Raw genomic sequence first — 20,558 nt, forward strand, 5'->3', positions numbered from 1 at the left:
GTTTTATTAAAAAAAAATTAAAGTCACGTTGTCACTTAAGTCACACAGGTGCTCAGTGCGACTTAAGTCACGTTGAAGTACAACCTACGTGACTTAATTCAACAAGAAAATACTAGTTATAGACTTATTAATCATTAAATATTAAACAGTGTTAGTTATAGCCAGCTAGTTCTTTAGATTCTCTTCAAGAAAAAAAATGGAAAATGGTCAGGTAGGTAGAATCAAATGTGATAAACTGATAATGTTCAATGTCTCAAGTTGCCTCAAGCCAATTTTGATGCTCAAAGTTACATCGGCATTATTATTCACAGCCGTAGGTTTCTTCGATGAGTTTTAAGAAGAACCTCCTTTGAGCAACACAGAAGAGTAATTGCAACAAGGTTGCCCACTATTTGCCATCTAGATATGACGCACAAAAAGGAAAGTACTGATGATGCATCTCACCTCTTAACATATTCTTTGCAGTCAATTATACATGACATGATGTCTTCAATCAATACTTTCAGAAGCAGCACAAAGGAAACACAAACTTGCTCTGTGTTTAGATTCTTATTTCCTTACAAGCAAAAGTCAAGCTAACACATACATTAAAGAATAACAAGTTAACAACAAAGAGCATCAAACAGAAATACCCAAGGACTTCTTAAATTTCTCAACCTCCAAATATATTGTGGAATACGGAAGGAACTCATGGTAATGATCTTTGCTTAAATCATTTATTGCAACTGCGAGTTTGGGGATTTCTAAGGTTTCTTCATGGGTCAAAGTCCTCACAAACTTGGCTGGATTACCTGCCCAAAGTTCACCGGATGGAATTATCCTTCCTGGTGGAACTACTGACCCAGCTTCAAGAATTGAGTGTGTCTCCACTATTGAACCTTCCATGAGGATGGAGTGCTGCCCAATAATGACCTCTGGCTCGATAGTGCAGGATCTTAACAGGCTATATGCCCCAATAGTCACATACCTCTCTATTGAAGTCTCAGCTGGAAGGCCTGTTTTGCAGAAGAATGCATACATAATAAATAAGTAATACATTGATAAATCATAAGACATGTTCATTTTTCAAGGATCTTAGAGTAAAGTTGGAAACTGCAATGAAAGTAAGTACAGTAAACAACTAAAAAGAAGTACCAATCAACAACTCCACTCTACAGAAAACACCTCCATAATGAATATCACATTTTAATTTCCAATACTGATATACATTCAAAGACAATACACCCTCCGGTCACTATTATAAGCAAAACTTTGTATTTTAGATTCATTCATTAAATGATGTACGTGGTCTATAATAAAGACTATGTACATCATTAATTGAATGAATCTAAAATGCAAAGTTTTGCTTATAATAGCACCGTATATAGGGAACTGCTTTGGCTGCTGGAGACTGGCATACAATCAAGCAGGTATCAGGGCCATTACTTTCCTTACCCCAATGTGTTACCATCAGATTTTCAAATAAGTCAATGTTTGTTCACCATCTCATTCATTTTTACACCTCTTGTCAGTAATGGAGGATTATGCTATCTAATTAAGGTGCACAAAAGAAAATACAACAACAACCAAGACTTATCCAACTAAGTGGGCTCGGCTAGCACAAAAGAAAATAACAAGCAAAAGAATGTCGCCAAAAAGTGCAAACTGTAATAAGTCAACCACCACCACACAAGTCATCAGAGTCACTTTTTATGTACATATATTAACTATTTGGGAATTCTGAGACAAATCTTCTAATTCCTTATTATAGTCTATGGATTTAGTCATTACAATGAAATTCATGTCAAATATAGTCAACACGTATTTTAATGTTTAAAACAAATTGGAAAAGAGACACAGGAGGTTTCAAGCTGAGGCTACCTCATGCAAGCAAAACAGACCAATAATAGTGGAAGACTTCAGATTACTTCATAGTATTGGTAACTATTTGGGACACAAGTCACAACCAACAACAGAACAGAGTGCTTCAGTGCAAGACTGAACAGAACATGGGTGACCATTTTCTATTTTCATTTTTTAAAATGTGTGTTCATTTTAACTTGTTAGTAAGAAGATGCGAGACTTTTGAATGAACCGTTGTTCATTTCAAGAGTCTAGTATCTCTCTGTTAGCAAGTAAAATTAACACAAATTTTAGAAAATGAAAATAGAAAATGTTTTCGCAAAATAAACGGTGTCTGACATTACTCATAACAAATTCACATTTCTTAAACGCGGAAAAAACAATAATGTGACTTGAACTTCTGCTAACTTCAGTAACTTGTGACAACACGGAAAAGATATTGGATAGTGACTTTGTAGAATACCACCCATATCATATGAGGATTAATACCTTCACAAAGTGAAGTAATCAGAACAAACAAGCATCTGCATCAAACTCCAGCCCCATCTTCCCATCTCTCTTTAAAAAATGAATTAGGAATGTAGAAATAAATTGCTGGCTATCTACAAAAGGAATCTTTTAAATAGTGCTTTGATTAAGCGTTGATACGCAACTAAAGGTGATCCCCAAAAAGTACAGTACCATGGTGGCTTCTAAAGCATGGGAGTGGAAAAGAATAACATGATTGACTCTGGAGTCTGTGCATTCGACCAGAGGCTCAGCATCAAGAGATAATCTACTGAAGAGCTGCTATAATAGCATAAACTAACCCATCCAAGGAGAATGCATCATGAGATTGAAAGTATATGCTTAAAAAAGGTAATACTAGATCATAAATTTTCACTTCACTAACCACCCCTGTCATCTATCACCGTTAGTTTCCCCTTAGTCACTAAAAGAATTTTAGAGATTAGCTACCATTATTTGGCTACCACTACATGTGGTAGTTAACTCGCTGCTAATTCAGTCAGTATGTGCTGCATAAAGAAATTTATTAATTTATACGTATTTCTTGTGTGTTTTTCAATCTTTAAAAACAGAGCATTTTTTAACGACAGAAACTACTCTTATTTTTCGTTTCGGGAACCCGTTTCCCTCATCGCCCACACTACGCTCATCACGCCTACTTAACCCAAAATTTGTGTGCATCATCATTCTTTCACCGTAAGTAGTGTTCAAGCATTTCAATTGACATCAATTTCCACCTTCTAGGTTTTTCAATTAACAAATTTCTCTTGCTTTTACATTTAGGGGCATTGATTTCAGCAATATATGCTTCTAATGAGTTCAAATTTGCAATCGATTTGTTTCTATTTCTTAAATTCCTCTGTTGATTCCTCTTCCTCTTGAATTGGGTTTATCGATTTCTTTTTTCAAGCTAGAATTTCAATAGAGGATGAGTGATGCATTAAACCAAATGGTAGGGAGTTGGTTACCAGAGCACCAACAGTGTTACATGATAGGGGAGGTGTTTGTCACAGGGTAATTTAGTGCTAATTTTTAAAATAATAATAATTTTTATAAATCAAGGGAGGTGAGTGTAATTTTCCCTAAAAGTTAAAATAATAATTTTTAAAATAAATATATACAACAACACCAACCAAGTCTTTTCGTTTTTAAAATAAATATATAGTTTCCCATAAATATTTTCATTCAAGACTTATATTCTACTCCTCAATCAATATAAACAAATTTAAAATTATAAATTGACTGCAAAAAAATGGAAAGTAAAAAACATTTTCCGTTAATTTTTCATCATCATCATGGTGTCTACCTAGATAAATGTCCCATTTTGATTGAAATGGTATTTTGATCAATGAAAACATGGTTATCGGCATGAAAGTAGGGAACTTTGTGGAGATTGAACTGCATTATGCCATTGTATGCATAACAAAGATGGAAGTGCAAAAACGAGAGTCGGTCGACAGCAGTTCAATTAATTATGTTCACCAAACTAGTTTTGTAGCACAGTTCAGTTCACTGATCATGTTTTGAAATGTGTAAATCACACAATAATGCAAACAGCTTGGTTTCTCAAAGATCGGTTCAGTTAGGACTTTTGAAGGCCTAGATAATTTCTTCAAATCTTCCTCATGTTGTTATAGTACCCTCGTAATTATAAATATATAAATCACCAGCATTCCCTTATCATTCTTTACTAAAACAATCTCTCAAATGAGGGGGAAGATTTCTCTCCCATTCCCTCTCATCCCTTCCCCCAAAGCCCTCCCTTCCAAACTCCCAAAGAAATGGAACAATAAATAAATATCTCGTGAACACTTCGGTGTTAGAAACTTAATAGGTAGCATGTTCTAAGGTACTTGATAGATGATCAAATATATCATGTACTAATGTCAACTATTCTTTATCTTCAGAGATTACATTCTAAGTGTATGTTTGGTATCACACTGGATAATCCAGAATCAAGGTGCGCCCACCAGAAAGAAGCTTAGGAATGTAGCTTTTGAAAAATCACAGTGGGTCACTGTGATTCTGGCGTACATACCGTGATAGCAAACATATGCTAAGAGTAGTAGGGTCAATTCAATTCAAGACTGTGAATCACACCAACATTTCCCAAATAATAGTAATTTATACATTTTCACATCAACTAATACAATAATTATTTTGACCACATTTCACAATGTTACAAAGCATAAACAAAAATCTTTAATCCCATCAACAAAACAAAACAAACGAATAATAATCAAATAAAAACAAAACATAACCTGTAGGAGAAGACCAAGCAGCATGAAGAACACAGCGTTCCTGAACATTAGAACAGAAACCAATACTAATCTTATTCAGATCACCACGAAGAACACAACCAGGCCAGACAGAAGCACCATCCCAAACATGAACTTGACCAGCGAGAACCACATTAGGTGCCACGTAAGCATCGACAGCTATCTTCGGAAGCCACTGACCCAATGGAATTATCTTCCTCTGTCCTCTATAATCCCAATTCACCCGATCCGGTGACGGAGTAATTGATTTCGCAGCTTCTGTTGCAAAAGCGCGTTCGGATGAAGCTAGTTGCGGTTGTGCGTGATGCTTAGTTATGGAGTATGCGGTTCTTAGGGCTTTGTTGGTAAAACGTGCTAGATTCGCCATTAGAGAGAGAGAAAGAACGAGGCTGTACTGTGAATGTGGTGGAGCTAGGAAATGGAAGAGTGGAAAGAACTATGAGAGAGAGAGATGTTGTTTTTGGGCTAGAGATCGAAAACGGGTATTTTAAGATCCATATTTGGACGCAGCCTAATACAGGTTTGTAAAGTTGTAAATTGTTAAGTATACCCTCCACAATCTTTTATGCACCCCTGAAAACTTTTTCTAATTTTCTATATACTCCTCTCTAACTTATCTTTGTTATTTTTCTCATCTACCGTAAAGATAAATTTCGCGTTTAACGGTGCAAATTATATATATATATATATATATATATATATATATATATATATATATATATATATATATATAATCAATACATTAAAGATGATTTTTACGGTGAAAATAAAATGGATTTAAAGTGTACATGTTGAGAAGTTTAAAAAAAATCAAATTCAAAGATGACTTTTACGGTGGATAAAATATAAATTGTAAGTATGAACCTAGTTATTTAATGATCAATTTTGCTTTCTTTAATAATCAATATGAACACGGTTCAACAATCCTCTCAAAATCCCTAAAAAAAGAACTCCTCTCAAAGAAATATGAACATGGTTCAAAAATAAAGTGAACAAGACTCAGCTCCCTCGCTATTTCGGCCTATCACATTTGCACGACTCCATTATTTGCTTCGGTGCAACAAGATACTTCTATTTGAAAGTTGGAGAAAGATAACATTATTTATTTATTTATTTATTGTACAAGAGAGGGCTGAAGCCCAAGTCTTTTTTATTTTTTATTCAAGAGAAAGATGACTTTATTCGATTCAAATTGCCTATAAAGACATTTTGGAACACAACAATGCATCAATGCATAACCGGATGAGGGGTCTTTCTACACGGAGAAGTTAAAACATCTCCAAAGGTGAAGAATCTTGCATGGAGATTAGGTTGCGATGGTCTTTCTACACGGGGTGCACCTGGCGATGTCCATTGTCCGTCAAGTTTTGCAATTTGTAATAAAGCTGAGACAACCTACATTTTTTTTTTTGTGAATAAACGGGGTAAAAGCCCCAAGAAAGAACAAAAACTAAAAACACCTAGAAAACAAGGCATCGTTCTTATCAGCAAAGCAAGCTACATAACATAAAAGTAGAAACATTATGACATTGCATAGTTTGGATGTTGTGGAGCATATGGAAGCATAGGAACAATAAAATTTGGAATGATGTCAATGATACTTGTCAAGCTGGCTAAATGCTCAAGATGCTAAGCGTAGAATTCAAGAACCACTCACTTCTACAACAAATCGAATTGGGTTAAACCATCCACGAGCGATACGAGTGTAATGTAGATGCATCGTTCTCCAATGCGCTTAATAAAGTAGCATTTGTATTTTCATTAGAGACGATCAAAGGAGCATTGCCCTAGCAAGAACTAAGTGGGTATCCCCTATTCTCAAAGAGTATACAGGTGAAGCAATAAGACTCCTAACTGCGTTGAAGTGGGTAAAAGACTATAAATGTTTGATATTGATATTGAGATAGACTTGAAGATGGTCATCGATGGTACTCCCTCCGTCCCGCAATAGATGGCCCATTTGAAAATTTTCAATTTTGACCTAACTTACTTTGATCATATTTTTCTACTAATATACAAAGATAAATAATACTTCCTCCAGTCCTTATTATAAGAAACATTTGACTTTTTAAGTTCATTATGTAAGTGATGTATCTAGTCTATATTTATAACAAGATACATTAATTATTCTATGGTCGTTAGATTCGTCTCGATGAGTTTCATAATTTTTTCTAATATATTATTCAAGATATTTAAGCTCGAAGTTATGCATTGACATGCGTAATAAGGTCAATTGTGTTAAGTATTATGGGACGAAGGGAGTATCTATCAAATTTGGTGACATTATCGGTGACTAAGATGCATTTTAGAGACAAAATTTATGAACTCTCATGTTATATTCATCAGGTAACAAACCACAGTGGCTCCATGTCTGTCAGTTTCCGTATTTTTATCAATGAATAGATCCAAACATTGTTGTTCAAAAAAAAAAAAAAATCCAAACATTATCTTAATGAAATAAATTAAGTTTGTTTCCATAATAAAATAAAAAATCCCCCATAGGGTGAGGTGGGTGGCATTTAACATGGGAAGGATGATTCCTTTCCCACCATGGGAAAGATGAATTATGACCTTTGATATATTAATAAAAATATTCAATGGTTGAGATTGTTCACTTGTAACCTATTGTTACTTTTTGTTTTTAAAAATTGCACAAAAATTATGACCCCACATGATAAATGTTTAATGGTATTTTATTTTAATAAAGGACAATGGGCATGTGATCATGTACATGATGCTTACTGGGTTTCATTACCCTTCAACACCATTTGTTCTAGTTAGAGACCTAATAATTATTCATCTTTTTCTTTCTAAAATTCTTCTGATCCATTCTCAGTCAAACCTGCCATTTTCTTTCCCTTTGTCCAGATCTATAATTTGAAGCTTTAAATGTTGATTTTGATTTCTAGATTTTGAGAAAATGAATGGGAATCACAGATGGAAAATCCTAGAACATTAATTAACGATTCTGAGCTGCACTGAAGAGAAAGAACAATCTTCTAACAAAGAGGAGGTTTTGGTTTATGTTTTCCTATAAGGTTTCTAGGTACATATACTTCAATGAAGAGAAAGAACAAGTTTTTAATTTTGGGAGAAAAAAATGATAAGATTTGATATAACAAAAATAATTGCATTAATTAAAAAAACAACATGTTGAGTGTTTGTGAATTCATTTTATTAAGTTTAAGAAGATAGATGCAAGCCTCTCTTCAACAAGCAATCAGGAAACAAGTGAAGGTGTGAGATTTTCTTTCATGTTTTTTGAAGCTTCTCTTCATGTTGCTCGTTGTGGTTGAAGAACAAGGAGGAGAGAAGAGTGGGGTCTGTGGAGAAAAGTACTGGTTTTTTGGTGTAGATAGCACTGTTTTTTAAATGGGGGGTGTAGTTCACACTTCACAGTTTAGTATAATAAGCCATTAATGATTTTTTTGTCTAAGCTACCATACCAAACAAAGCCAATTGCAACTTGTTCAACTAGCAGCTGCAGGTCAAAATCTATCTTTCCCATGGTAGGAAAATCTTTCTCCTACCCACCCTAAATGGCACCTGCGAGGTGTTATCCATGTCCCCATCCGAAACTTGTTTCGAGTAATTTCTCGTCTCCGTAATCCATCTCCACAAGAAGAAAATATCTCTATCGACGGGGCCCCAAGTATAAGATACTCTCCACCAAAATATCCACTCAAGTTAACATCCCTAGTCTCTTGTTTGAGGACAATGAAGCTTAGCGCATCTCATATTCTGCTCATTATTACCTTTTATCGAGTTTCTAGTAGATACCTTATGGCATTGGCAAAGACACTATTGTATAGGGTCTTTAAATCGAGCGTCCCTAACACTTACGGTGGAATTAAGACTAAAAAAGTAACTTGATCTATAAATTTGGCGTCTGTAACACTATAGCGGAATTAGAGACAGATTACGTCTTCTAATAATACTATTAAGTTTACACTTTTTATATCTTGACACAAAATTGATTTTGAGTTGAATCCATTTGGACTCACCAACATATTAGTGGGTTTGTGAATCACCACCACCTCCGGCACATGGGGAAAAGAAAGAAGGAAGGAAGTTGCAGCTTCTCCCCCCGTGCAATGTCATAGGGAGTGGGGACATAAGATTATGACACCACTCACTCGGCCAAACCAAAGAGGATCAGTTTGTTTTACCTACTGTACTATCCTGATTGATGCGATGCGGACCCTAATCGCGTAAGCCGAAGACCTTTTCTATTTTCTGAAAAACACTAGAATCAATTTTGGAGGAGCAAAGGGTCTGCCTTTACCTTTTCCTTGTCCGCTTTTCAATTTCAGTTGACAAGTGCTATGATGAAAAAAGTTAAAAACTCAAACAGAATCACAAATCGTATCTTCCAAACACAAAACAATCAATATCTTTCAACAACGTAACTATTGTATTGTATTGTACTACACAAACACACGAACTACGGAGTACAGACATAAAATAAAAATAAGTAAAAGAAAATGCATCGATCGATCTAGATCCCCATCCAGTATGTTAATTATATTTACCCAGTGTAGATGTGAACACCAACAGCAATGAGTAAAATAGTGATGAGTCCAAAGTAAATGATGGCATGAACAAGAATGGAAGCTCCACTTGTTTGCATGTTCCCAAACTCAATCACCTTTCCTCGACCAGGTATTTGAAACAGAAGACCCGGACTCAACAGCACAAACAGCACCACCGCTATGATCACCGGACCCCAATCAGCCATTTTCTGAACCTTTTGCAGAGCACCGAACGAGAGAAAGAAGGATTTTTGTGTGACCACAAGTAGTTTGTGGCCTTTTGGAGAAGGATCTAGAACTGTTTAGGAGGAGTAGGAGAGACGTTTATGTTTGATTTGATTTGAGGGTTTGTGCACACGAAATAAGATAATTGTATGATTGCCACGTGTCCGGTCTGATTTCGATTTAACGGCTCAGATGATGACTCTCTCGCGATACGGAAACGGTAGTATTTTATTTTAAATTTTTTACGTATACTTCATTCAGAACAGGTCCAATTGTCCTAAACATGGTCGGTGCAGCTGTATCCCGTTTCACATTTTTTCTGTGTGCTATGATTTTGCTATTTCGATACCAAATTAACAGGAACTATTTTTGGCCCATTAATTAACAAAGATAAGATGGGTTTCATCTTGTAAATTATAAATTTTCTCCTATCTCTTCCCAAAAAAATTTCTCATCCTCTCGTGATCAAACGGAAATAAAATATATAAAATATGTTTTTTTTACTTTTTAAAACATGATTTTTTCAGAGGGATTCTTCAAACATCGTTTTTTTTTTTTGGTATTTAAAACATACTCGTTTTAAAGTGAACTAAACCAACGATACATCACGATAATTTCCTACTCTTTTTTATTTCAATTTTTAAATACGTACTCTAATTTTTAAACACCCCAATTTTCACATACGTACTCTAATTTAAAATCTTGTATTATCTCTCTCGGTGTCCAAGTTTCAAATTAAGTATATGGATAATCTTATAGCCAAATGATCTCTTGGAAAACTAGTATATTTCTATCTCTTTTCATATCATATGGTTAATCTATCATCTATCATACACATGTCACAGACATATGCATATTTATTGCACTTGCTATATTTTGAAATTTCTGGTTTGAAAAGGATATTATTTTTTTTATGTAAGTAAAACCAAGAGTTTAAGATATCATATGTACTCCCTTTAGTTTTAGATATAAACAAAAGTTAAAATGTATTTGATTTTTCTTAAAAAAAATAGAGAAATGATATTTGAACATTCATTTTTTAACAATTTTTGTGACAACTCTCTATCATATATTGTACTTTTATTCTCTTTCTTCCTTTTCTCTCTATTGCTTTCTTCCTTTTCTCTCTATTGCTATTGTCCAATAAAAATAGAGGAAAAAGGTTGTCACTAAAAATTGTTGAAAATTGGTTGTCAAAAATATCATTCTTCAAAAAAATAATGTAGTTGGAAAGTGTAAATGTTATTCTTATTATTATGGCTTAAATATATTTTGACTTTTGATCGTATTTAAAATCGGAAAGAGTAATTGTTATTGTTTTTTTGGGAATACAAGGCAAAATAGGGGGAAAAAAGAGAAGAGCAAGACTAAAGCATATCCAACAAAATCATTAAGTGGTAACTAGGCTACCCATGAAAGAATGATGGGTAGTTTACCCCAACCAATACACATTAGCCACATAAGCACATATTCATGAATTATTTTGATCCCACAAATAAATTGCTCATTTTCATTGATTGGTGGGTAAATTACCCATCATTCTTTAAAGGTAAGTAATTTAGAAAAAAACCAAATCATAAAGGGTTTTAACGCGGGTAAACTAAATATGTAAAGCATTGGACCGTAGAAGAAGGTGTATTCCATTAAGGGGACTATGAATGTCTGCAAGCCCACAATGTTCCTTGCATCAAACTTCGCCGAAAAATTTGCCGCAACATTAGCCTCCCTCCAAGTGTGGTTCATTTGGATGCTCCAAGCACGAGACACCAGCTCCTTGATGTTACTAATATGAGCCGCGTACAAATACCAAGTATTCACGTTTGTGGTGATCAATTGAATAGCCAAAGCAAAATTCGAGTAGCAAATATTGTATGTGTACCCCGTCTCCCAAGCAACCCACAAACCATGATAAATTGCCATCAATTCTGCATGAAGAATAGATGAGATGCCAATGTTTTCTTTGAATCCAAATATCCAAGAACCATCATGTTTTCTCAAACTACTACCATCAACATTAAGCACAATGGCCAAACTAGCCATTAGATGCCAAGAAAACCAGTGTCTCGTCTCAGCTTCAATTCCACCTGAATTAAAAACCTTGTTAATGATGAATGCATGCCGTTATATCTCCACCTTCAGTTGAAAAATTGAGACGGTTTCACTCTCCATGCATAATAAATTGTGCGCCCTCCAAACCCACCAACAAATGGCTAAGAAAATGCTATGTCTATCACATTTAGATTCCCTTCTCAACCACGCCAAGATAAATTGATCCATGAAAAAATTGATGTTATCAAAACCAATGGATAACCACAACTATTTGACAGAACCATGGACACTGAAACAGTGAAAAATGCTTTCAATTGCCATTGTACACCTCGGGCAAGAGGGAGATTGAAGCATTCCCCGGTTTGTTTGGCATGGCTCTCGTGGGGATAGCTTGGTGGCAAGCAGCCCAAATGAGAAACTTCATCTTCTCTAGTATAGTAACAGGACAGACCCACTTCCAATACCCTGCAATATCAAGCATTGTAACAACATCATAATGTCTCATAAGCATTGATACCTTGCTTTTGCACTATACACTCTATCATTATTACCCTTCCAAGTGAAACTGTCTCGAATACCATCATTCAAACGTAAAAGAATTAATGTTATACTCTCCCTCCCTAACATGATCTCATAGTGTAGTGTATAATTGATCCAATCTCCAACGACCCCCATAAAAGATATCATCCATAGACAAATGCAAATCATGAATATCCAAATACAAGACCTGGTTGTCAAGCCTACCAAAATTAATTAGTACACGAAGCAAATGTATAATCTATCCAGTGTAATTAATGTATCTTGTCTATAATATAAACTAAATACATTATTTATACTGAATCAAAAAAGTCAAATATTTCTTATAAATAAGACCGGAAGAAGTACGTAGTAAAGAAGAGTAAATAAAATTATAACAATCAAATCACTAAAAATAAAGACATATTGATAAAAACTCAAAAATTATTTAAAATGATGTAAAATACAAAGATTAAAATATGATATGATTTATATAATATAACCGTGGTTCACTAAGAATCTAAGACATCGGTATCAAGGTTGTTTTTTTTTTTTAAAGATAGTTAGTATTAAGGTTGTTGATACGAGTAAAAAAAAAAAAAGGAAATGTTAACTTGTGCCTTTAGGGTACATGTTAAAGAATTCCATTGATAAAAATTATGTATTGAAAATTGTAATTATTTATTACTCAAAATGTTTAATATTAATATTTTTCCACTAAATTCTTACTATCAGTAGAATGAAATTAATGCTTAACATGTGCCCTAAAGGCACACGTTAATATGACCCAAAAAATTCTTACCATTGGTGGAATGAAATTAATGGTTTCTAAGAGCATAAGTTAACATGATCCAAAAAAAAAAATCAATAAAAAACCATTAATTAAAAAAATAAAAGAGTAACTCGAAAAAGAAATGGTGACGTGCAGCAGTGCGATTGTAGCCATTAAAATCGGCTTCAAGTTCTCCTCTCCTTTCGTCCCGCCTTTTTTCTTCCAACCATCCTCACAATGCAATCTTCCCTCTTTTTCTCTCTATCTCTCTCCTTTTCTCTCTCCTCGCCGGCTGGTCACCGGTTCCATTCTCCGATCACTTTCCCGACCACTTCCATTCCTCCAATCCCGATTAACTCTCCGATCATTTTTATTATTTCCCCTTTTGGTGAGTTTCATATAATCTTTTGAATTTGTTTCAATCATGCATGTTTTCATTACTCTAACATTTGATTTGTATTCAGCTATAGTACTCAATAACAAAGTTAACGCAAAATGTCTCGAAAGAGTGGTTCGTTCTCAACTAGCCCTACTCGCTCAAGGAATAAGACAACTGGGTTTTCACCTCCTCCTAGACCATTTCATCCTATGCGCCCCACCACCACGTACATTCTCTTCCTCATTCCCTTATAATTACTGATCTTGAATGTTTTGTGTTGAATTGAATATTCAATACTCGATTTAATTTCATTGATAAAATGAAATTGAAAATTGAATTGGAGTTAAAGATCCTCTCCATATCCTCAATGTCTATGATTTTCATTTTTTTTATTTATAAGTTCATAATTTTTTGAGTTGCCATAACTACAAAGAGAATAATCTTAAAATGTCTATTTCTAATAAGCGTTAATAGGTCTTTACCCCCTGTAATATAGGTCATTTCCGGGGGAAAACCAGAAATGACCTATATTACAGGGGTAAAGACCTATTAACCCTTCTAATAATTGTAGCTTAATCCAATTGATTTATTACAATGACGCGTATAATCAATGAGAAAAATTATGGTTTGAACGAATTCTTAAATACACTCAATTAGATTATTTTAAAAAAAAAATCCATTCGTGATAGCTACATTTATTTTTTGTTGACAATTTCGTGATAGCTGCATTGAAATGTTCTACATTGATCTTTTTAATACATATGTTGTTTTTATTGTTAAATTTTGGTCTGTCAATATAGTTGGGATTCACCTCTACCTTATATAGTGTTGCTTTGCATTCTATTTCTGTCAGGATAAAGATAAACATTGAAAGATTCTATTATTTTGAATCATTGGATAATGATGATGATGATAGATTCTCACAATAGCTTACAAGTATATTGAATTGATGCGATCATGAGTTCATTATAGATGTAGAAGGAAACCTTTAAGTGCTGTTTTGCGAGCATCTTATTGAGAATACTTAGAAAAATATGCATATGAAAATGAGGAAACGAATCATCGTTAATTTAATTAATATTACATTCTAAATGAATATTCTTAAACCTGTTAAGATAGAAATAACAATCTAGGACACCACACTGTAACATACTTTTATGTTTTCCTGCACTTGCTTTGTCAACAATTTTTATTTGCATGCACTGATAGTTTTGTTTCTTCTTCCAATTGGATCAGGGGAGAGCGAACTGTGAAATCATTGCGACTTTCAAAGGCATTGACAGTGCCTGAAACAACAACAGTCTATGAAGCTTGTCGTCGAATGGCTGTTCGCAGAGTAGATGCTCTGTTACTAACTGATTCTAATGCTTTGCTCTGTGGAATCCTCACAGACAAGGTATGACTCGATCTTCCTTTTATTACTTTGACAAGAGAGAAAAATATGGAAAGGAATGGAATTGGATTTCTGCACAAAAAGCATGCATAACTGGCTGTCCTATTTTTTGTGGTTAAAGGATATATTAACAAGAGTTATTGCGCGTGAAGTTAATCTTGAAGACACACCTTGTTCCAAGGTTATGACAAGGAATCCAGTATTCGTCCTTACCGACACTCTTGCCGTCGAAGCACTCCAAAAGATGGTGCAAGGTTGGTCATACATGTCACAATGTTTATCATTACTTCATGCTATATGCTATTTGCCTGTTACATTATGCCGTCGTGCCTTCTGAAGACAAGGCTGATTTATGTTTTGCAGGGAAATTCAGACATTTACCGGTAGTGGAGAATGGAGAAGTGGTTGCTATCCTTGACATAGCCAAGTGTTTATATGATGCCATTGCTCGTATGGAAAGGGCAGCTGAGAAAGGAAAGGCAATTGCAGCAGCTGTTGAAGGTATCGACAAACACTGGGGAGCATCTGCCTCTGGTTTGTAGATTAATTTCTTTTTGCACATCTTACTCTCTTGTTTCTAATTAGGACAACATTAGCAGTGTTTTAAGCTAGGCTCCCATTTTCCATATCAGCCAAATTTTGTTTCATGTTAATTTGGTCTATGTACAGGATCCAATTCATCATTCATTGATACTCTTCGGGAGCAAATATTTAAGCCATCATTGTCTACAATCATTCCTGAGAATTCAAAGTAGGTAATACCTTTTTTTGTTTAAGCTAAAGAAAAATCACATGTTTTAGTTAGTTTTCGTGTTTGGAGTTATCATCGAAGTTAATTGAGATGAACTTTCCAGGGTTGTTACAGTTTCACCAACAGATACAGTTTTGACAACAACAAAAAAGATGCTTGAACTTCGTGCAAGTGCTGCTATTGTGACGGTTGATGACAAACCTTGTGGTATCCTTACGTAAGTCTTGCTATGAACGTCGCCACCCATTTCCTTTTTTTTTTTTTTTTTGAAATGTCACACCTTTTCTACAATTGCCACTCCCTCCCCCGCATTGAAAACTTAAGTTTATGTTTAATTGGAGTATATATTTGTGGCTCATAAAAATGTTACATTATACTTTTATTAATCTTAAAACTTACATTAAAAATAGTAGAGTAAATTTTTGGTTCTTTACAAATCATTAAAAATAGAAAATAAAACAACTTTTTTATAGTTAAAAATGAAAGCAAAAAATAAAAAACAAAGTATTCTTGAAACAAACAGACTTTAGTTTTTTAATGTCATTAAGTATCGTGGGAATGATTTTGATGGACGATACTGTGCATACATATTTCAGTTCAAAGGATATCTTGATGCGGGTTATTGCACAAAATCTCTCCGCATCTTCAACTCTTGTTGAGACGGTATATCTAAATCTAGTTTTGTATTTGGGATTACATTTTTCCTGCCTTTTCTTATCCCTTTTATCTGACATATATTCAACACAATCACAGGTCATGACTGCAAATCCAGAATGTGCAATAATCGATACACCAATTGTTGATGCGCTTCACATAATGCATAATGGAAAATTCTTGCATCTTCCTGTGGTTGATAGAGGTAATATACTGGCATGAGATGGGGAACAGGTTTATCATTGATATTTTTCTGATTTTGGTTTTTGAAAACAGATGGCATTGTTGTTGCCACGGTTGATGTGATTAATATCACTCATGCTGCTGTGGCCACAGCTAGTCAGGTATGTGGTTTTGTCTATGCTTCTACAGATCAACTGTTGAAATAGTTGTAAACTTATCTTGCCCTTAATTGGTACTTCTGTTGTTGTTAAACTAAAAGTAGTTTTCAAATTATACTTTCTATGAAATAATAAATGTCAATATCTTAATATGTATGCAAGTTAAGGATAAATGGTTCAGCAGTCAGCATTTTGGTCTTAAACCTGGAAAAATGTTATCACCTTTTACATTCACCCATCTGCCCAAGCATTTTGGGAATATTAGAATCTGAAATCTTGTTTTGATTATTCACTAGAAATATAAGAATAATAGATGTTAACTAATTTTCATTTATCCAATTTTCTTGAAATCCAGAATTCAGAGTTAAAAAAGAGAGTTGCGTATAAACCTAAAAAATCAAGGCTTAGTTGCTGGTCAATGTTGTGGCTTTGACCGTTCAATAAGTTTTTGCCTGAATTTAATCTTTTAATTTTTAATTGTTACAATTAAGTTCTTGTCAATAGACAGCTCTTGAATCCTTATTTTCTAGTACTTAAATAACTGGAAGTTCGTGAAAAATAACTTAAAATGTTTAGAAGTTGAAAGATCTTTTAGGAAGTGAGGTCCGAGCAATAGGTAGAAAATTTGGAAATTTCTTCCGCCTTCTGCTTGCAATGTGCAACTTCCTAAGATAGGAAGAAAATATTAATCTGTTTCTCTCAAATGAATATTATTCACTAACAGGTTTTGGAGCATTTCTCATGTTAACGACGAATAGGCAGATGTTATGATACCAAAACCACTTTTGTTAATTTGTTTCAGCTTTCTGTCATATTTTACTGGGTACTGAGAAGCATTTACAATGACTGTATCATTTTTCTCCATTAATTAGGTTGGGAATACTGCTAATCTAAACAATGAAACTGCCAACTCCATGATACAAAAGTTTTGGGATTCGGCCATGGCCTTGACTTCAAATGAAGAAGAAGAAGATTCACAAAGGTTGGATATGTGCACTGACGTTTCTAGGAAAATTATTTCTAATACTTTTAAAGCACTTACACATTATTAATGGCATTGTCAGCGACATTTCCTTGAAAATGATTTCCGAGGGAGGAGAAACAGGGAGATCCATTCCTTATAATGCGTCAAGTGTGCAGACCACATTTTCCTTCAAACTACAAGATAAGAAGGGTAGATTACATAGATTCACATGTGGTAGGTCAACCATTATATGTTACCATTCATAGATTACATTTATTTTCTTCTATAATAAAAAAATAAAGAAATAATGGATCTCGTGTAATCTATACTTGTAAATTATATTTAAGTTAATTACGTGCAAAGTAAAATATTGTCAGTTGAGTGGTTTCTGTGTTTTCTTGCAACTTCAGATACTCGGAGCTTGTCAGAGATTATAACTTCCATCATTCAGAGAGTTGGCGATGATATCGACCCCAATAACCTGCCCCACATTTTGGTATGATTCAAGATGTTGCATTTATATTAAGAAAGTTGTGTTAATGTTTCCTCCTCTTTCTAATGCAAACTGGTCAATTTGTTTGCAGTATGAAGATGAAGAACACGATCAAGTTGTATTGGCTTCAGATAGTGATCTCGCTGCAGCTGTCGACCATGCAAAGACGGCTGGTTTGAAGGTACTGTGGATCTGTTGCTGGTCCAGTCTTAAATGAAATTTATTTTGTGGGGGCTATTGATTTGTTTTGAAGAAAATATAGATTTAGAGCAACATACTAACAAGTGCTTTATTTTCTATTTTTTTTTATGTGATTGCAATATAAAAATGTAATAGCAAAACCTAAGTGAGGGTAGAATATAAAATGCATGTATCTTACATGTATTGCTGGGGCTTAAATTCCAATTTAATTAAACAAAAAGGTCACAACAATGCAAGTGTAACCACATAGTTAAATAAGTTTTGATACCTCTAAATTTAAAGCTTGCTGTTAATTAATTGGGAAAACAATCCACATTCATTTTAGTATTTGTACATATCAGTTGATTTCTCAGGAACATGAATTGGTGAATTCTGTAGGGATTGAGATTGCACTTAGACTACTCAGGAACACGTGGTTACGGAACAGAAGCAAATTTAGGTTTGGAATATGCTGAGTCAGAAGCATGGGCCTCGGCCTATCATACCGTTGCAGCTGGAGCTGCAATTGTTGCTGCTTTAGGTCTATTAGCGTTCTTCAGGCTAAAGCCATGACAGAGCCATAAGTTTTTATTGGGGTAGAGGCCAATAGTGAAGTCAGTTAGAACTTTCGAGGGGCACACCTTTTACACTTGCCAATCTGTAAGTTTTGACGTTTTGTACAGCAGCATGTATTCATTCATACACGAAAAGAAAGAAGTGAAAGCATTTTTTTAAAATCTTTGTGTAAGCAGGGATGTATTATCCCTTGCTGCTTGTATATTTGTAATTCAAGGTTTCATAGCCTCCTAATCACAAGTGCAAACGAGATAGCCTGATAGCCATATGTATCTGTAATCTGTACATTTATTTATGACATGTTAATAATAAAACGGTGGATCGGGATTAAGAACATCGCTGTTTATAGGTTTTTTTACCGCTAACTTTGAGCATTTCTGTTTATCTGATAATCGTTGTTTCTGTTTGTCAATTAAATGCCAATTTTATATAGTTCATTTTATTGGATTTGAGTGATAGGAGCTGAATTTGAACTTATGGTGTATGCCAAGTGCTCAAATCTTCAGCGTTATTTTGCTTTGCTGAACTAGAAGTCAGTTCAATTAGTTAGAAAGGATGAAAATTACTATTAAAAACCATCCCATTTAAGTTGATAAACGCTGCTCTACAGTAATATTTACAAGGTTTATTCAAATTTTGTTCATCTATTAGTAAAGTAAAAAAAAAAGTTGAGGGTTATTTCAACATTTTTTTGGTTATGCATATGACAGAGTACAGTACAGTGTCAGTCATTGATTTATAATACTCATTTTAGACTCTAAATATATTGTTCACTTTAGAGGAGTAAAATTTGTTATTTAATCCATTTCTTTGCCTCTTTAACAGTTATCACTATGCAGTTTCCAGAAGAAAAAAAACAGTATCACTATACTTACCAAAAACCATAGCCAACAGTTTCTATTCAAAATTTTAGGCTGGTAATACATGCGTTACTCTTTTGAATGGTTGTCGCTGTCTGTAATAATCCAATATTAATAATAATGAGGAATAGACATAGCTTTATTAAAACTTATCGAAACACAAAATGTTAACGTATATATCCAACTTATCTCACATCACATGCAATGAGATTCATACGGCTAATAAAAGAAAATGATGTTACATCAATCAAAACAGATCACAAAACAAGTGGCCTTGCCCACTTTCTCAAATTTGGAAAATGTCACACACACGTTAGTGTCCAAGATGAGGACAAACCAAAGAAGAAATAGGATGAGGATGACACGGACTGGGTCCCCCGGATTTGCTGCTATAACATTTTCACGTCCTTTCAAAGTGTGATTGATCTCAACTGCTAATTTGAGATCAAACAATTCAATTTCAAATTTGAAGCTCAGTTTTGTAGTAATACGATCTCAACTGTCCATATCAAACCGCTCATATTTGTTAGAGCTTCGTGTTGTAACATCAGGAAATCCAATTCGGGATGACACTGACCCCTGCTAAACCACTTTCAACCATGGTAATTAAGTTCCTCGAAAGGTTGTCACAGGTATCCCAATGACAGTGTGACATGTGTCCATGTTCGATGACATCAATGTCGTTATCTCCAATCTGACGGAGATGTTGATTATGGCATGTCCCCTGGAACCGTCTTTACCTCGTAGCCGGTAACTCAGGTACCGAACTGAGCCAGGTGTAAGAAGGCCGATATCTGAAGCCGGAATAAAACACCACCCAAGTTGAGCCTGCCCCATGATTCTTCTCTTGGTGAAAACCTGAAGGTATAGACAGGAAGATGGGTCTGAAAAGAAGGTAGGATCGAGTGGTACATGGAACATGTTAATATTATCACATGCCTTAGGTGGTGTTGAGGTGGCTGGTGGGAATTTGGTGAGTGTGATGAAGGGTTTTATGGTAGGGTTGAGATAGGAGGTATAGTTGTTTAGGCCTTCTGTTGATATAAGGGTTAGTTCTAATATTACGGTCATGATGATAAGTCATCAAGAAATTGAGTATTAAGTTAACAATGGAGTAATAAGAATAGAGTTAAGGATTTTTCAAAATATAAGAGGGTTGATGACTGAGGAGGGTGGAAAGATCAAGTTCAATAGTCACTGTGCAGTTTCCACGCTGTTGGCAGGAATTTAAATCCAATCATCAGG

At 34.5% G+C, this 20,558-nt stretch overlaps 3 protein-coding genes across 4 annotated transcripts; 1 reads left to right on the forward strand and 2 right to left on the reverse strand.

Annotated features, from left to right (window-relative positions):
* Nucleotides 1-406: 406 nt before the first annotated feature.
* On the reverse strand, nt 407-5,085 carry LOC25502016 (gamma carbonic anhydrase-like 2, mitochondrial). The gene is made up of 2 exons (XM_013591539.3): nt 4,611-5,085; nt 407-995 (listed from the first exon to the last, which is right to left on the reverse strand). The coding sequence occupies exons 1-2, from the start codon at nt 4,993-4,995 to the stop codon at nt 619-621; spliced, it is 762 nt and encodes a 253-aa protein (XP_013446993.1). The 5' UTR covers nt 4,996-5,085; the 3' UTR covers nt 407-618.
* Nucleotides 5,086-8,966: 3,881 nt separating this feature from the next.
* On the reverse strand, nt 8,967-9,503 carry LOC25502017 (uncharacterized). The gene has a single exon (XM_013591540.3). The coding sequence runs from the start codon at nt 9,364-9,366 to the stop codon at nt 9,157-9,159; it is 210 nt and encodes a 69-aa protein (XP_013446994.1). The 5' UTR covers nt 9,367-9,503; the 3' UTR covers nt 8,967-9,156.
* Nucleotides 9,504-12,845: 3,342 nt separating this feature from the next.
* On the forward strand, nt 12,846-18,840 carry LOC25502018 (CBS domain-containing protein CBSCBSPB1). 2 transcript variants are annotated; one of them, XM_024772624.2, is made up of 15 exons: nt 12,846-13,110; nt 13,187-13,327; nt 14,338-14,497; nt 14,616-14,748; nt 14,858-14,995; nt 15,164-15,245; nt 15,349-15,462; nt 15,842-15,908; nt 15,999-16,104; nt 16,176-16,243; nt 17,113-17,222; nt 17,305-17,438; nt 17,615-17,700; nt 17,789-17,878; nt 18,277-18,840. In XM_024772624.2, the coding sequence occupies exons 2-15, from the start codon at nt 13,218-13,220 to the stop codon at nt 18,448-18,450; spliced, it is 1,572 nt and encodes a 523-aa protein (XP_024628392.1). In that variant the 5' UTR covers nt 12,846-13,110; nt 13,187-13,217; the 3' UTR covers nt 18,451-18,840. The 2 variants fall into 2 exon arrangements, with proteins under 2 accessions (XP_024628392.1, XP_013446995.1); XM_013591541.3 differs by having other exon boundaries at nt 12,847-13,110; nt 14,858-15,028; nt 18,277-18,839.
* Nucleotides 18,841-20,558: the final 1,718 nt, after the last annotated feature.

Source organism: Medicago truncatula, chromosome 8, assembly GCF_003473485.1.
Source record: "Medicago truncatula cultivar Jemalong A17 chromosome 8, MtrunA17r5.0-ANR, whole genome shotgun sequence".
In the NCBI taxonomy this organism is placed as follows: domain Eukaryota; kingdom Viridiplantae; phylum Streptophyta; class Magnoliopsida; order Fabales; family Fabaceae; genus Medicago; species Medicago truncatula.

Excerpts from the sequence above, each read along its gene's own strand:
- LOC25502016 (XM_013591539.3), bottom strand. The coding sequence starts at position 4,995 with ATGGCGAATCTAGCACGTTTTACCAACAAAGCCCTAAGAACCGCATAC. Across the intron at positions 996-4,610 it reads TGCTTGGTCTTCTCCTACAG|GCCTTCCAGCTGAGACTTCA; the intron begins GTTATGTTTTGT and ends TCTGCAAAACAG.
- LOC25502017 (XM_013591540.3), bottom strand. The coding sequence starts at position 9,366 with ATGGCTGATTGGGGTCCGGTGATCATAGCGGTGGTGCTGTTTGTGCTG.
- LOC25502018 (XM_013591541.3), top strand. The coding sequence starts at position 13,218 with ATGTCTCGAAAGAGTGGTTCGTTCTCAACTAGCCCTACTCGCTCAAGG. Across the intron at positions 16,244-17,112 it reads CTGTGGCCACAGCTAGTCAG|GTTGGGAATACTGCTAATCT; the intron begins GTATGTGGTTTT and ends TCCATTAATTAG. Across the intron at positions 17,879-18,276 it reads CAAAGACGGCTGGTTTGAAG|GGATTGAGATTGCACTTAGA; the intron begins GTACTGTGGATC and ends TGAATTCTGTAG.